The sequence below is a fragment of the Calliphora vicina genome, chromosome 1, assembly GCF_958450345.1.
Source record: "Calliphora vicina chromosome 1, idCalVici1.1, whole genome shotgun sequence".
NCBI classification, from domain to species: domain Eukaryota; kingdom Metazoa; phylum Arthropoda; class Insecta; order Diptera; family Calliphoridae; genus Calliphora; species Calliphora vicina.
The window spans coordinates 45,319,117-45,337,459 of NC_088780.1; the positions used below are offsets into that span (position 1 = coordinate 45,319,117).

At 30.4% G+C, this 18,343-nt stretch overlaps 2 protein-coding genes across 2 annotated transcripts; both read right to left on the reverse strand.

The window, feature by feature from the left end:
• Positions 1-6,479: 6,479 nt before the first annotated feature.
• On the reverse strand, positions 6,480-7,921 carry LOC135959576 (uncharacterized). Its single transcript, XM_065510534.1, has 2 exons — positions 6,846-7,921; positions 6,480-6,780 (listed from the first exon to the last, which is right to left on the reverse strand). Exons 1-2 carry the CDS (start codon positions 7,885-7,887, stop codon positions 6,581-6,583), a joined length of 1,242 nt encoding a protein of 413 aa, XP_065366606.1. The 5' UTR covers positions 7,888-7,921; the 3' UTR covers positions 6,480-6,580.
• Positions 7,922-11,796: 3,875 nt separating this feature from the next.
• On the reverse strand, positions 11,797-13,377 carry LOC135948977 (uncharacterized). The gene is made up of 4 exons (XM_065498433.1): positions 13,147-13,377; positions 12,516-13,021; positions 12,077-12,446; positions 11,797-12,011 (listed from the first exon to the last, which is right to left on the reverse strand). Exons 1-4 carry the CDS (start codon positions 13,349-13,351, stop codon positions 11,806-11,808), a joined length of 1,287 nt encoding a protein of 428 aa, XP_065354505.1. The 5' UTR covers positions 13,352-13,377; the 3' UTR covers positions 11,797-11,805.
• Between the last annotated feature and the right edge of the window lie 4,966 nt (positions 13,378-18,343).

Genomic DNA, 18,343 nt, shown 5'->3' on the forward strand with positions numbered 1-18,343 from the left:
TGCCATAGACCTCAAATGGAATATAAAATCTGCTTCTTAATGCACAGAGAAAGATTGATTAATTTTGTCAAGCGTATTTTTTGACAATTGAAAGATTCGATTGTGTACATTAGGTGCACATTTTCTTTTTTCGATGCTCCCTAGGCATAAAATTGTATTTCTGGAAATTTGAGCAAAATCAATTTATGTTTATGCATATGTAGCAAAGTTTATTTGAAATAAAATCTTAATTTTGCACATAGAGAAATATACATAGAGCGGAAACTCTCCTGCCAAAGACCTAACTCAGTTGTCAAAAACCTAAGTGCTGAGAATTTATTAGTAAAAAAAACTATGTGAAAACAAAAACAACACTCGTATGTGTGATAATTTTGAGTAAAATTTTTGTTTGAGTTTTTTTCTAGTTTCCGCTCTTGCTGTTTCTCTATGGTTTTGCACTCGTATTTTATTTACAGATATATTTTTAAATTTTAATTATAAAAATTTTCTATTATCAATAACACATTATAATTTGATACCAAAGATAATTATTGAAAATTAAATTTTGTTGAACAAAACTTTGGTTCCAAAAAAATGTTTGTTTATGATTTCAATACTTTAGATTTCGAATACTTAATATTTTATATTACCATTAAAATTCCACGAGCGAATGAAAAAAATTGCTTTTAATTTATTTAGCAAGAATTGTGTCTCAATTGTTCGATGTCCAAAATAGAATTGAACGATAATAAAAATGTTTAAATCTGCATAGCAATCAAAAAATAATATTCAGTAATGAATAAATAAAAAACAATAACAAATATATATACATCATAACAAAATGAGAACAATTTTGGATCCAAATTAATCATTACATTCTATATTATTGTTATTAACATCTTACTAGTATATAAAGTGAGCTAGTTAAGCAAAGAGTAACATTGTATAGGAGAATATTATAATAATCTCAGTAATATTAACCTTATAATGATCACTTTTGGTGTCGGTTACAAACGAAATGACAAACTTATGGATTTATACCATTAGTACGGTGAAGAGTATAATCCATATTCCATATAATCAATCACAAAATTGTATATCTTCAGTTACTAAACATTTATTTTTATATTTATTCCACTCGCATCCCACTAAACGACCAAATAGGACTTAAAGGAAATCAACTAAGCTTTCTTTTTAGCAAAAAAAAAAAATTGCCCATTTTGAAGAAAAAAAATTTCGAATTTGCAAAAAAAAGTCAATAATTGTATGTCTTGAGTTACAAAATATTTATTTTGATAGATATCCCACAAAATAAGTCTTAAAGAAAAAGAACTAAGCTATCATTTGAGCAAAAAAAAATAAAAAATTTCATGTTTTGAGTTACAAAATATTTATTTTGATAGATATCCCACTCGCATCCCACTAAGCGACCAAATAGGTCTTCAAGGAAAATATCTAAGCTTCATTTTAAGAAAAAAAAGGGCCCATTTAAAAAAAAAAGTCAAAAAAGTTTTTGATTTCGGAAAAAAATATTAAAAATTTTTTATTTTTTTTTAAATATTTTTTTTCGATACATGGATAAGAAAAAACACCTGGTTGGCCAAAATGTCTCCTCTAACTCAGAGAGTTCTCGACCGATCTTGTTGAAAAATTGTGTCTGAGTTACTATCCAATAGAACTAACCTTGGTGCAAATTGTAAATGTCTTGTATGTTTGCTGGTTTGTTGGAGCATCACGTCTAAACTGCTGAACCGATTTTTATTGAAATTTGGAACGTAGATAGATCATTACTTGGAAGCGTCAATAGGCTATCTCTTTTTTCTATATTTGGACTAGAAAGGGATAAGCAGGGGAAAACTGGTAAAATGTACCTTTAGTTCTTAAACAATATAAACGGTTGAACCGATTTGATTGAAATTTCGATCATAGATAAATTATTTAGATGCATTTTTCGCAACTTGCACCTTTTAGTTTTTAAACATTGAATATTTGTTTAAAATGAAAACATTTTCAATTTAGCTCACTATAGTCACAAAAATAGGTATTTATAAAATACATTTTCAAAAGTCTACTTTCAAGGGGGTAAAAACGGGTAAAATTAGGAATTTTGTGTTTATCTATATTTATCTATATTTATGTCTGTTTATTTGTTTGTATCTTACAGGAGGCTAAACTACTGGTCTGATCCTCTTGAAATTTTGAGTGGGCGTGGCACCTCCCATACAAAGTTAATAGTTATTATGGAATATCTGGTGAACTATCATTGTGAAAGTCGCAAAACTTCGCGGGATTTACTTCGGAACCATTGTGCACTGCTTGCCTAAAAATGGGAGGGATTGTATAAATGGGCGTGTCACCACCCATACAAAGTAAATAGTTATTTTGGAATATTTGCAGAACTTTAATTGTGACAATATTCAAACTGGATAGGAATCAATTTCTTACCTCTACATGAAGCTTAACCGAAAACGGGATGGATCGGAACAGGGGGTGTGACACCACCCATACAAAGTAAATAATTATTTTCAAATATCTGGAGAGCTATAATTGTGGAAGTCTTCAAACTTTTTCCGAAGAGCATTCTTTGCATTTTACTTTGTATGAATTAATTTTTCATTACTGTACGGAGTTTAGCTAAAAATAGGTGGGATATGAACAGTTGGTATGGATCCTTCCTTGCAAAGTATTTAGTCAATTTTGAATATCTGGGTAACTAAAATTGCAAGTTTCTTCAAACAAAATCGGGCGGGTTATTAATAGTTGACATGGAACTGGACATATTATCGAATATCTGATGAACTGTATTAGGGAAATTCGTAAAACTTCTAAGAATTTATTTCGTTACCACAGTTACATAGTTGACTGAAAATGTAATGGATTGTATTAGTTATTTTCGAATATTTGGAGAACAATAATTGTTAAATTCTCGAAGATTGGTACCACTGAGATCGGAACATAGGGTGTAGCAACTACATTACAAAGAAAATTGTAATTTCGAGAGTCTTTTAGCTTTGTCTGAATGCCTTCCTCTTATTTTTAGGTTGTTTGACATTTTTTTTTCCAAAATCAAAATTTTTTTTCGATTTTTTTTTTTGCTCAAATAATGTTTTGGTCTTTTTCTTGAAGAGTTTTTGGTCGCTTTGTGGAATGCAAGTTTGATATATGTATGTATATAAAAATACATGTTTTATAACTCAAGATATACAAATTTTGAAATTTTTTGCAAAATCAAACACTTTTTACTTTTTTCAAATTGGGCCCTTTTTCTGTTATTTTTTTTACCTCAAAAGATATCGTAGGTCTTTTCCTTTAAGACATTTTTGGTCGATTAGTGGGATACATATCTATCAAAACAAATGTTTTGTAATTTAGCACATACAATTTTTGATTTTTTGCGTTAAGAGCTTTTTGGTCTCTTTGTTGGATACGAGTGGAATATGTGTATTAGGGTGGCCCTTAATAAACGAAAGTTGGATTTTGGCCATTCTCACCCTCCAGTTTGGTGAACATTAGTAAAAAAATCATCCTGAAAATTTTTTTGGTAAATCGGTTGGGGTTAAGACGTGCCGCAAGCCCTCTGAAGTTTTGAGATGCATTTACAAGGGGAAAAAATGCATTTTTTTCAGTTTTTGTAAAAATTTTGCCATTAAAAAATTACTTTTGTAATTTAATTTAAAAGAATCGAAATGAGTACGTAATTGTCGTTCTAATAAGATATAAAATGTTGTATATTTTTGGGCCGATTTTTATGAAATTTAACAAAAATATAACATAAACTCTAGGGTTTATAATAACAGTACAAGAATGGAAATTAACGTTTAATGGCACTTGGGGTTAAAATGACCCCAAATTTTTAAAATCATAATTTTTTTAAATACTAGGCTTTGTGTTGGTATTTACATTTCGAACATTTCGAAATCTTGCCAACAGAAATTCCAAATATTGAAAAATTTTACCTTTCACCTTCACGATTTAAGGGTTAACGTCTTCGGATTTTAGTAGAAGTTTCAGAGTATATTTAGAATTATCTGGACTATAATATTCTGAATAAGTTTGGCTTAAAATTCATAAGAGTAAGGAAATAGAGCTCATTGGCCTAAAAATTGCCAAATAATTGGTTTTTCTCGAAAATTTCAAAATTTAAATCGCAGTTACGGAAAAACTATAAGAGATATTTTCATAATTTTTTCACATTTTTATTCCCTATTATATTCTTAATAAATACCAATGAGATGATCAAAAAATTCTGAAATTTGTTTAACAAAATTTTTAAAAATTTTAAAATGGAGTTTTGAAACTGCCGCTAAAAAAATTTTATTTTTTTGTTCATACCTAAGAATAGGTTAACGGTATCCTACGAAGACAAAAACTCATATACAAGTAAATATGGACATATTTTAAGTAAAAATGAGCTTTTATTTTAATATTTATCAAAATATGTTAATTTTGTTCCAACATTTCTTGTTCTAGTGGCCTGAGACACGTTAATGGCCTGGCGAATTTTTAATAACTTTAACATTTTTTGACCGATTTATGTTTTTTATGTCTCATTAGAACGACAATTACGTACACATTTCGATTCTTTTAAATTAAATTACAAAAGTAATTTTTTAATGGCAAAATTTTTACAAAAACTGAAAAAAATTCATTTTTTCCCCTTGTAAATGCATCTCAAAACTTCAGACGGCTTGCGGCACGTCTTAACCCCAACCGATTTACCAAAAATTTTTTCAGGATGATTTTTTTACTAATGTTCACCAAACTGGAGGGTGAGAATGGCCAAAATCCAACTTTCGTTTATTAAGGGCCACCCTAATGTGTAGAGTAACTTCGGGTATTGTGGACTATGCGTCTAATGTGGACCAGTGTCTTTATTCAGAAACTATTGAAGGTATGATAAAACTGATTTGTCGTACATTTTACAATTTGTTTGAAACGATAATTGCACATGTGCTTTCATGAGTAATTGATTAGTTGGCTTTTAATTCTTCTATTGAAATTAATGCGGGTGCTCAACATTTTTTTCGGCCCAAGTAAGAAACAAAATTTGGTACAGTTACTTGGTAGAATTTAATGTTTGGTTGTTTTATATAGTTAAAGTGGACACGTAGTTTTGCATATATTTGGTAAGAATTTAAGCACATTTAGATTATTATGTAAAATTAATTTGTTACCACTGTAACCCAAGTTCGTGTAATGTGGACCACTTAAATTACTTGATTATGTACTACTGGTCCACATTACCCGACAATAACTATGTACTTTGTAAGCCATTTATCTAAGCCAAGAACTCGACTTTTTAGTTTGTATTAATACAAATATATTTAAAATTAATTTTTTAATCATTCATGATTAGCTGGTTCATGAATTTTATGCATTAAATACTAGTCCACATTACCCTCATATAGTGGTCCACATTACCCTCCAATTTTTTTAATGCTGGTTTTTGGGTTCCTTACAATATTTTCACATAAATTTGTTATCCCTTGACTGAAAAAATTTTCAACTGGAAAAACAATTAGAGAATACATTAGCTAATTTTTTGATTCACAACTTTTTTAATATCCATATATATTGTTGCCAAAATTTTGAAAAAACAAAATGGTAGTCCACATTACCCGAAGTTACTCTATATCAAACAAATTTCATGTATTCTATATAAGTCCTAGAAATTTAATATTACAAAATCGTAAATAAGCAACCCAAAGAAATATTCTGAAATTAAATATTAGAAAATAAGCTACATGTTTTTTTAATAAATAATAGTTACAAATTTGTGAGAAAAACTAAATTTCCTCGAAATCTGGACGTTTAATAATCTTGATTTAGCTTTTATCAAAAATTAAAAGATATTTTTCAAATTTTTAAAATTTATATAAAATTTATATAGATTTTTATACCCTGCACCACCATAGTGGGGAGGGTATTATGCGTTTGTGCAGACGTTTGTAACGCCCAAAAATATTAGTCTATACCGATCGACTTAGAATCACTTTCTGAGTCGATTAAACGATGTCCGTCCGTCCGTCAGTCTGGTCGGCTGGCTGGCTGTCCATGTAAACCTTGTGCGCAGAGTACAGTTCGCAATTTTGAAGATATTTCGATAAAATTTGGTATATATTATTTTTTCGGCCCAAGGACCAAGTCAATTGAAACTGGCTGAAATCGGTCCATTATTTCACCTAGCCCCCATACAAATGTCCTTCCGAAATTGGACTTTATCGGTCATAAATGTTTAATTTATAAATGTATCTCCACAAATTGCTCTCCAAATAAGTTTTATATATACAAAATTCATGTCACCAAATTTTGTTACGATCGGTCCATTATTAGTCATAGCCCCCATATAAGGCCCACTTCCGAAAATCACTCAAAAATAAAAATTATTGAAATTTTAAAAGAAAAATGTTTTCACACTTTTACTTAGTGTAGGGTATTATATGGTCGGGCTTGACCGACCATACTTTCTTACTTGTTTTTGTATAAAGTTATAATGAGTGTTTTTCTAATAGAAGCAAATGCAATAGGGATGACAAAATAAAGTTTATTAACACCGCTGTAACAATATAAATATCACTTTTTATAATTTTTAATTAATAGTTCATTGATTGACTTCCAAAAGTCCTCTGCTATCAAATAGTGGTAAAAGATTCCTCAGATTCTCTTGAATTGTGGGATTATTATATAAACGGCGTTTGAAATTCATGGCACGATCATCTTCACCCATTAGAGAATTATAGTCAGCATCTGTGGGATCCTGATTCAGCATAACAGGTTGTATAACAACTGATGAATGAACAGCTAAAAAAAAATGTATCAAATAATTACAATTTCTTGTATAACAATTAATATTCAGCTTTACTCACCAAAAAATCTTTTTTGTTCGACCTGCAATTTGAACTGTTTCAAGCTGGGTATTGGATTCGATTTATACTTTAGTTGTCTCAATGTATCTGTAAATTGCTGATGATACATTTGAAATAATTCATCTTGATGATGAAGTCTCAATGGTTCTTTAATGGATGTATTGAAAAAATGATGTAAATCCAAAGTGGGAGAACCCCAAAATGAGTATTGAAAATCAATCAGTAAAGCATCTATGGGTTTTCCACTTTTTGCACAATACTTAAACATGACATTGTTTGTCCAGACATCGCCATGAGCCAAAACATTCACATGACCATTCGTTGGGGCAAAACAACGCTTACCAATGTCCATGTAGTGGGGTTCCAGGGCAAACATTTTCTGGGCATATTTACGAGATTCCTCATCATTCAGTTGTTGCAAATAACGAGCACACGATAGAAATGTGTTGACAAAATAAGTTTTATAAGTATCAGTATATATGTTGAAAAATCCACGATCATATTTTTCCAAAGTACCTCCATTACGTTCATTTAATACAGCTGAGCTGGCATGCATTTTAGATAATTTTTGTAATACCAGTTTTATGTGATCCATATCGAGTCTCTGTATACGATCAGCCATAACATAACCCTGCACGGTTAGATCCTCAAATATAAGAGCCTGTCTCTTGTAATCCACATGAAATACTGTGGGAAATAGACGATCTGAATCATTGATTTCCTTTAACAAATCATTGATTTTGGGCAAAACTAGTTCATATAATGACATCTCACGATTAAAAATATCGTAAGGTTCCATTTTTTCTTTGGCAAATTCATCTTCTTCATATGAGGTCTTGCATATGAAATGATTTTCTTTATGTTCTTGTCCGTTTTTCAAATTATACACCACATGTGCTTTAGTCAAATAACCGCCAAAATTTTCACCTTTGCCAAATGCTGGTTTTATATTAAATTTTTCTATTTTTAACGTTAAGTCTTTGTGATATACTTTCAACACTTCCTCGATATAATTTTTTGTTAGCCATTCTGGAATAGACATTTTAGTTTAATTATTTTAGAATCTGTAATGCTTTGTTGAGCTAAACTGTCGCATTTTTTAATTTATTGTAACTTTTATAGTTTTTTTCACAATTTTTTAGAAGTGTACATGTGTAAAGAGGCATACAATGTTTATCAATAGATTTGAGACAAAAGCAAAAGCTTAATATTTGCATTTATATTATTTCGTGATCACAGAATAGAGAAATTAGCTGTAATAATAAAATCTTTTGTCATCCAATTAGCTAAAATAATCAGAACATTTATTAGTCTAATATATGTGTACATTTAGCTACTTAGTCATATTTTGAAATAAATACCATTGTAGGGTATCTGACAGTCATGGTACATATAATTCGTAGGTAGAATGTGATTGCATTGTATTTTCATGACAAACACACGCGCAGGACTGAAAAACTTATTCATATTTCATTGTAATAAAACAGATTTATTTTCATTTATTTATATAAATTTTAATAAATGTTTTATTTCATTTTATTACTCGTTTATTATGTTTATTGTAGAATACACTGTTTCCTTGCAGATTCTAAAATTTAAATTTGGCACACGCATTTTTTTGGCCCAATTGCGAAGCCTATTGAAACTGGCTGAAATCTTTCCATTATTTCACCTAGCCCCCATACAAATGTCCTCTCCAAATTGGACTTTATCGGTTATAACTGTTTAATTTAGAGATGTATCTACACAAAATAAGCCACAAATAAGTCACCTAATTTTATGATGATCGTTCTATAATTAATCATAGGTCCCATATAAGACCCACTTCCGAAATATATACATTATTATTTGATTTTTTTTTATTTGATTTTTTTTAAGATAATGAAAATCCTAAAATTTATTCATCGATTAAAATTTTAATGTTTAGGTTTGTTGGAGATTGAGTTGAATAATAGATTCGGTTGTGTAAAAAAAGATTTAAGTCGGAATATAATGATTTTCATGATCCTACACAGAGAAAACAGATTCGTGATAGCAACCGAATTTGTTCCCAATCGAATGATTCGGTTGCACACATAGAATTTTTCAGTTCTAATAACAGAAAGTCAGTTGATAAAGAAGAATTTCAGTTGAGGCAACCAAACTTTAGTTACCCCTTACAAAATATTGTAGTCACAACTGTAAAATTCGGTCACTAAGATAGAATCATTCGATTGGCAACAAATTCGGTTGCTATCACGAATCTGTTTTCTCTGTGTAAAAAATCAAAAAATATATATATAATTATATTATATATAATTTCTTAGTATATCCGGATATTTGTGTGTATGTCCTATTCTCTTTCCGCAACTTTCTGGAGCCATCTGATGACATAGAAAGCTGAAATTTGGCATACTTAATGAACTCTCTCTGCGGAAGATCGTAACGGAGCCAGATTTTTAATTTTCGGAGCGGTGTAAGGGATTTTACTTTTTCACAACTTTCTGAAGCCATCTGATTACATAGAAAACTGAAATTTGGCATACTTAATGAACTCTCTCTGCGGAAGACGGTACGCGGGGCTACAGAACCGCCATAAACCTCCCTATATAATTACTAATTTTTTGTATGGAATTTTTATATTTTCTAGATTTTTATGAAGACCGATGAAGGAAATCGGAACATTGTGAAGATATTATTGAAATTCCAAATGAAATGATTTCTCAAGACTCAATTATAAAGAGAATTTTTGGTACAGTAGAAAAGTATTCAAAATCTGTCATTCTTTGCCCTAGAAATGATGACGTTTGTCAAATTAACGAGAAGGTGTTAAACCATTTAAAGGGCGAGCGTTCGTCCATTTAAATTACGAGCGTTTAAAGGACGAGCGTTCCACAGACTTGAATATTGACACTTATTGACCCTGTAGAATGTAACTGCATACCCGAAAGATAAAACTATCCGGTCGAGTTTTTAAACAGCTTTTCACCATCGGTGCTATTGTAATGCTTCTGTGGAATATAAATACGAGGAAAGGACTATGTAATGGCACAAGATTGCAGATAACCAAACTTTCGAAAAAGGAAGGAAAATCCGCATTTATCACGAGGATTGACCTTGCTCCTATTAATCCAAACCTCCCATTCGTTTTGCGCAGAACACAATTTCCCATAATGCTGGCATTTTCCATAAAAATAAATAAAGCACAAGGTCAGACGTTGGTGGGGATCTGCCTAAATTAGTTTTTAGCCATGGCCAAATGTATGTTGCATTTTCTAGATCAAGATCCCTACATGAAAGTGATTCATGAAGATGGGAAGCAGAATATGCTACGTAAGCATATTCTAAATAACTAATGGAAATTTAAGTCAATTTTAGTTATAGCTTTTTGTTATGTATGATTCTGTCAATTAGGATTTTTTGTTTGTAAATTAAATTGTGTATTTCATTCTATAAAGAAATGAATTAATTAAAGAAATCAAATTTTTGTTCCTTAAAAACCATTAAAAAATTCTTTACAATCTTTTATTTATTAAAACCTGGCATGGCAGGCTTCTCAACTAGTTCAGTTGTTATCATCATAGAATTCTACAGAAGTATGTTTCATATAGGCATTGATCACACCACGTAATTTCATTGCGATCGGTCCATAATTGGTCATGGCTCAAATATGAGCCCACTTTCGAAAATCACTCACGAAATAACAATATATTCATTGTTATACACATTTTATCAAGAATGTATGTATATTGATATAATTGATTCCATGTCATCGTACGCGACATTTGAACGCCTATAGAGTGGAATAGATTATGCAAAAATAAGAGTAACTGAAAAAATAATTAGCTTTTTATATCCCATTCGAGGGTACTATATTTAAACAAAATAATAAGTACTTTCGAAACATTGTTGTCGAAAATATCGAGCAAAATAAGGGTATATAGTACGTGACATAAAACGGAAGTAATTTTGAGGTGCATGTAGAAATATGCGAAAATTTGCGAATCATGAGAGGCGTTATGTTTTCTTTTAATTTCTTACACTAAACCAAATATTTTTCATTTACAATCCGTCATAATTAAGTAAAATCAATCAATATCGTACGTGACATAACACACCTGACAGATTTTTCTTTTATAGTAAAACAATATATATTCTGTTAATATATGTATACAAAAACTAAAAAAATATATAGAAAATATATGAATGTATTTTCGGTTTCAATATCCAATTTGATAATAGCAAAAAAACAATCAGAGTCAAATTCATTGGAAGCTTAGTGTTGGCTATATACCAATTAAATTCAAAAATTATATATATAGTCAGTTTAAACTATTATTTTTGCCTTTAAAATGTTGTAATAAGCTCTAAATACTTTCGCATAGTAACATTTTAGGGTTTTCTCCTATTCAAATCATCTTCAAAAAAAGTTTCAAGGGTTTTTTTCTTTTCAGTCATGGTTGTCATTCTCATGGAATTGCCCATATATGTAAGTTTCGGAAATAGAAATAATCTGTATTTATAAAAAAATTATTTTAATGTGTTTTTATCACTCGACATTTTTATGAAAGTTTAGTAGTTCGTGTTTTGTTTGGTGAAAAATCGACAAGTATTTGAGTGCATGCATATAATATGTTGGCCCATTGACTATACAAATTTCAAAGTTGTGAACAGAAAATATTAAGTATTCTATTTATGGACCTTTTCTTTTATGTCAGAAATTTAATAGTCGATTTTGTTAATTTGCGTTACCAAAATTCTCATGATGTATTTAAGCTACCACATTGTAGAAATAATACTAACCACTGGCAAATAAAATTAAATCTTAACATATTCGTTCATTGAAATGAATAGTAATTTTATTATATTAACTTAGATTTGGATATTTTTTTCCAGTAAATGGTGTTGAATAATCTTTATTTTAAACATATTTATACTAAACAAAATTCATTAACATACAAAAAGCCATAAATTACAGAAATCACTCAAAATCTGAAAAGTTAAATAGACCTCGTCTAAAATAAAAAGGATATAGTTCCTTCATTGCCTCCACATAGCAAGGATTTGTGAGAGCTTTCATGCGAAATTGTTCTCCGAATTCATCAGGTCTGCAGAAATTATGAATGCTGCTGTCTTTATCATTGGGCAACATAAGAATTGCCAAGTGATTAAAGCAAGCAAAAAATGCTGAAATATAAAAACCAATATTAAGTAAGAAACATTTTGTTCTCCAAAAACTCATCTTAAATTACCGGTAAATGTATTAGCTTGATCAAACATATCTTTATGTAAATCTCTTAGCTTGGGCAAAGGTTTCTTAAATCCCAACACCTTTAAACATTCCACCAGACGCTCATGGTACATGGAAATAAAATAATCAAACTCTTTGATTCTTATATCTTTGGCAGCCGATATTGTTATAAACAACAATAGATCTTCAGCAGGACTACCCCATTTGCAGAATTGATAGTCCAAAAATATTAATTCTTTTAAATCTCCTGTAGGCAAATAGTTAAACATTATGTTACTGGACCAAAAATCACCATGGTTTAAAACATTGAAATTATTTGTTTTCTGATTCAAAGAACCGAGGCAGCACTTCCAATACTGTTCACTAGAGGGCTGAAATAAGAAAACCGATTTTTAGTTTTTAACTAATTCGATTCAATTTAATGCAAAATAATTACTAACAAATTCCTTAAGATATTTGTCCACTTCATCTAGACCCCATTGTTGCATTGCCTTTTTATATGGCTCCTTACGTGTTTCAAACATACTTTTTTGATAGTCAGCCCCAGCATCCAAATCAACAAATCCAATTTGAAAATCACTGGGATATTCACCATTTATTTCCTCATAAACTGCACTGACCGCATGTAACTCGGCCAATCTATGCAGTATACGTTTCATATGTACCATATCACAGCCTTTTAAACGATCTATATTTTCATAATTATTTTCCTTTAAATCTTCGTAAACGAAATTAAAACGTCCGTCATTCTTTTCAGCAAACAAACATTTTGGAGCCAATTGTATATTCCAACCCACAGCTTTATACAATCCTTCAAAGGCGGGTAAATATTTCTGATACATTTCCATTTCTTTGGGAAATAAAGCCAAATTATTAAACAGTTCGCCACCTTTGTCATCATCTATCATGGTTTTTAAAATATAAGTCTTGTGTTTAATAGACTCATCTGAAAATAATTTGATGGAGAGCAATTTTAAAATATTTTCTATTATATTTTTAAAGCCTTTCGTAATTCCTAATTCGGTTAGATTTTGTAATTATAATTTAATTCTGTTCTGCTAATCAACGTACCCATCATTATCAAATCCATATGTATGCGCAACATAACCGAGGTGAAATTCTCTCCTGGTGGTACGGCGGCAATTGGTACGAAATTGTTAACACCTATCGAGTCTGGTTCATCTTTGGCTAAAATGTCTTTAAAATAATCAGCATTTATCCAGGATGGAATCGCAATATTTTCATTTGGATTTAAGATTTCTATTTTCGGTTGCATTTTGTAAAGCGAATTGTTACAATGTTTTTAACTATGCTGATCTACGAATAAAATGAAACTAAACTATAAAATGAACTCAAGCATTGAACAAAACATTCTATTGTACTTAAAAAAAAATAAAAAAAAAATTATTTAAATATTTTGGGGTATTCCAGAAACTAAATTGTAAAATGTACTCAAAGCATTACAAAAAGTGTTCTACTTGAAATTATTTAAAAATTTTGGGGCATTCCAGAAACATTAGACTCTGGATTTTCGTATTTTTAATTTGTTGAAATTTAATATACACAATTTTCTCTAATTAGCTAAACCAAATTTCAACATTTCCAACGGCGGGAAAAATATGCAGTAAAGAGGCTTTCCTAAATGCCTCATTTTGCAGACACAAGGACTTCTAGCCGCATGGCAAAATCATTTAAATTTTACACGGCGTGTCATTGCGAGCCAACCCCTCTTTCATAATGAGTTTTGTTATTATATGGGAGATTTCATGTCAAGTGAAAAAAATTTTAAACCAATGTCTTCCGATCGGGATAGATTTTTGTGATATTTTTCAACATGTTCGGTCAAGAACTCTCTGAATTAGAGGGGGTAAAAATTTGACATTTTGGCCAAACGGGTTTTTTTTCTCATCCATGTAACTTATTACCTAACTCAGAGAGTTCTTGAACGATCTTGTTAACAAATTGAGTAGAATTTCAACACGATCGGAAGACATCGAATTCAAAAGTTGGTTTACTTGTAATGAAATCCCCCTTATTCATTAAACTAGCCCCCAGCTGTATGATTTTATATGTATTTGCTTACTGTGTAGATTAAAATACACAGTTTTATTAGAGTTTCTTAAATTAATTTACGATAGTCATTAAATATTTAGCTACATACATAAGTAGACCAAAACTTTATCGTAATTTCTGTATAGGTATTTTGTAGATCATGAATATCTGGGAAAACGATTTCTTCAAAATGCATTTGTGGCTTCATTAAGGATTCGAATAGGTGGAGCAGTTGTTTGTATGTTGAAATCTAATTTTTATTGGCATCCAATTAACAATATATCCTTTTACATAATATCGAGACTTCTAGAAATTTTTAAATCTGTCCAAAAATGGCTGAGTGAGTTATAAACAACAAAAAATACTTTCTAAAAATGTAGAGTTACATATCTATCAGAAATAATTTCCAGAATAGAGTAACTTCGGGTAATGTGGACTACCGTTTTGTTTCTTCTAAATTTGGCCACAATATATATGGATATTAAAAAAGTTGTGAAGCAATATATTAGCTAATATATTCCCTAATTGTTTTTGCAGTTGAAAATTTTTTCCGTCAAAGGATAAAAAAATTATGTGAAAATATTGTAAGGAACCCAAAAACCAGCATTAAAAAAATTGGAGGGTAATATGGACCACTATATGAGGGTAATGTGGACTAGTATTTAATACATAAAATTCATGAACCAGCTAATCATGAATGATTAAAAAATTTAATTTCAATATATTTTTATTAATACAAACTAAAAAGTCGCGTTCTTGGCTTAGATAGATTGCTTACAAAGTACATAGTTATTGTCGGGTAATATGGACCAGTAGTACATAATCAAGTAATTTAAGTGGTCCACATTACACGAACTTGGGTTACAGTGGTAAAAAAATATTTTTACCTAATAATCTAAACTAGCATAACCCGGTGCACTTCGCTACCCCTACCCTAGTAAAATTAAAAAAATATGAATGGAAATACGAAAATAACACATACAAAATTTTAGAATCTCTCAATTACAGTTCACTTGATATTCGAAAATAGCTAACTAATTTTGAGTGGGAGATACCACTCCACTGCTCTGATCCCACCCATTTTTGAACCTGTTATGTAAATATCAATCTTTACTTTAACTTTCCTTTATAAGGGATAGGTAATTCCTACTAAGCCGATCATGATTATCTAAACTTCGAACAGGGAACAGGAATAAATTCGTTTTTAGCTAACCACCGTAGAATGGTAATAAATTGATTGATGCAGAGTTTAAATACTTTTAGAATTATAGTTCTCCAGATGTACAAAATTAATTATTTACTTTGTGCCACAACCACTTATGCAATCCCGACTATTTTCAACCAATCTGTGTAAAATGGTAAGAGAGCTATGCGGACAAAGTTTGAAGAACCTTGTAGTTATTTCTTTGTATGGGACATGACTCACCTCCTTTTCCGACCCCTCCCATTTTGGGTGCTTTGCCGTCTAATCTAATTCCGTCTATATTCAGCTAAACTCCGCACAGTAATAAGAAGTTAATTCGCTATAAGTTTGAACACTTTCACAATTATAGTTCTACAGATATTCGAAATGAATTATATACTTTGTATAGTGTAAGCCACGCCCACTATTCCAATCCCGAACAATTTCAGCGAAACTATGCAAAATTATAAAAGAGCCATTTTGACTAAGTTTGACTATTTAGAAACATCTATTTACTTTGTATGGGAGGCGACTCACCATTTTTTCCGACCCGTCCCATTTTTGATTAAACTTCATGCAGTGATAAGTAATTGATTCGTATGAAGTTTGAAAACCGTCACAATTATATTTCTGCACATATTAAAAAATAACTATTTACTTATGTACCTATACATATTTACCCCCATATCAATTTAAATATTATTTATGCATATGGGAGTCAGAAAATAAGAAAAACACCTTCAAAATATATTTTTGTGACTTTAAATTACAAAAGTCTTCTCCTTTGTTTTCTATAACAACTCTCACTTAAAACAGAGCGAAATCAATACAGTTTAATTGTTTCTCTTATTGCTTTGTTTACTTTTTAGCTTAAGGTTCACATGTACACGTTTTTGCATATGTGTTAGTAACATCTTTAAACGCTTATAACTCCTAAAAAAACTGAACCGATTTCAATAAAATATATATTCTGCACTTCTGTGAATAAATCTCTTTAAAATGGTATATTTCTTGCCCAAATTGAATGTATAATATGAGCGTAAAAGGGGTCTAAAGAAATCGACTTGCCTATTAATATTATGATGTGCTTAAATTTTTATCAAATATATGCAAAACTACGTGTCCACTTTAACTATATAAAACAACCAAACATTAAATTCTACAAAGTAACTGTACCAAATTTTGTTTCTTACTTGAGCAGAAAAAAATGTTGAGCACCCGCATTAATTTCAATACAAGAATAAATAGCCAACATATCAATTACTCATGAAAGCAAATGTGCAATTGTCGTTTCAAACAAATTGTAAAATGTACGACAAATCAGTTTTATCATACCTTCAATAGTTTCTGAAAAAAGACACTGGTCCACATTAGACGCATAGTACACAATACCCGAAGTTACTCTATATGTGGAGAAAAATCAATCAAATCGGTATTTTACCCAACATCCTATGTGAAAATACAAAATATTGGAATATCATGCATTTTGGAGAAACTTCAAATATGCATTATTACAATAGGATACATACATAACATATCTAAATAGTAGATTAATTAAAATTTTAATTCTCAAAAAATATTTTTAAAAAAATGTGAATTTTACAAGTTTTTCCCATTGGGACCACATTTGGTTCGATGCTTTGGGATTTTAAAACAAATATGCTAAAGCCGAAATTTCGACATAAAATGGGTGAAAATTGAAAAAATTTTATGTTGAAATAATCTCTGTAGAAATATTGTACTTTTGTAAACATATTTTCTCTAGGGTCTACAATTTTGTGCACGGGTTTGTGACTAAAAAATCTATGAAATTCGAAATTTCTTCAATATTCAACTTGAAATCACACGAAAAAAAATTCAAATCAATATTTTGTACAGTCCAAAAATAGTTAAATTTTTGGACTCGTACAAAATATTGATTTTAATTTTTTTTTCGTGTGATCGGATATCTCGGATATTAAACAAGTAAGAAAGTATGGTCGGGCTTGACCGACACTAAGTAAATGAGCAAAAACATTTTTCTTTTAAAATTTCAATAATTTATATTCGTGAGTGATTTTCGAAATGGACCTATATGTGGTTAGCAACATTTTTAAGAAATGGTTGTTAAAGTGATTTTTGACAGCGGGCCTTATATGGGAGCTACGACTAATTATGGACCGATCATCATAAAATTAGGTGAGCACATTTCGGGAGCACATTTGTATGGGACCGATTTCTGACATTTTCAATAGGCTCCGTCCCTGGGCCGAAAAAATTATATGTACCAAATTTTATCGAAATATCATCAAAATTGCGAACTGTACTCTGCGCACAAGGTTTACATGGACAGCCAGCCGATTTGGTACATATTATTTTTTCAGTTCAAGGACCAAGCCTATTGAAACTGGCTGAAATCGGTCCATTATTTCACCTAGCCCCCATACAAATGTCCTCCCGAAATTGGACTTTATCGGTCATAAATGTTTAATTTATATATGTATCTCCACAAATTCCGCTCCAAATAAGTTTTATATGGACAAAATTCATATCACCAAATTTTGTTACGATCGGTCCATAATTTGTCATAGCTCCCATATAGACCCGCTTCCGAAAATCACTTTAGCGTGCATAAATCGCTTAAAAATGTTGGTATACACATAAAATTCAACATAGTTAACTTTAATATAGATATAAATCAGACGACCTAATTTCATGGTAATCGGTCCATAATTGGTCATAGCCCCCATATAAGGCCCACTTCCGAAAATCACTCAAAAATATAAATTATTGAAATTTTTGCTCTATTACTTAGTGTATGGTCCGGCTTGACCGTTCATACTTTCTTACTTGTTTTAACATAGATAAATGGATTTTCTGTGCAACACATCATTCTGGCTGTCTTCAATCATTAGATATACTTAAATGAGAAAATATTAACCCCTAATGTATTAAGCTTATTAAGGAAAATTAGTTTGAAGACTATAACGATAGTTTGTCGAAACACAGTTTTTATTTTTCGAGCAATAATATCCTAAGCGATGAAGCACTTTT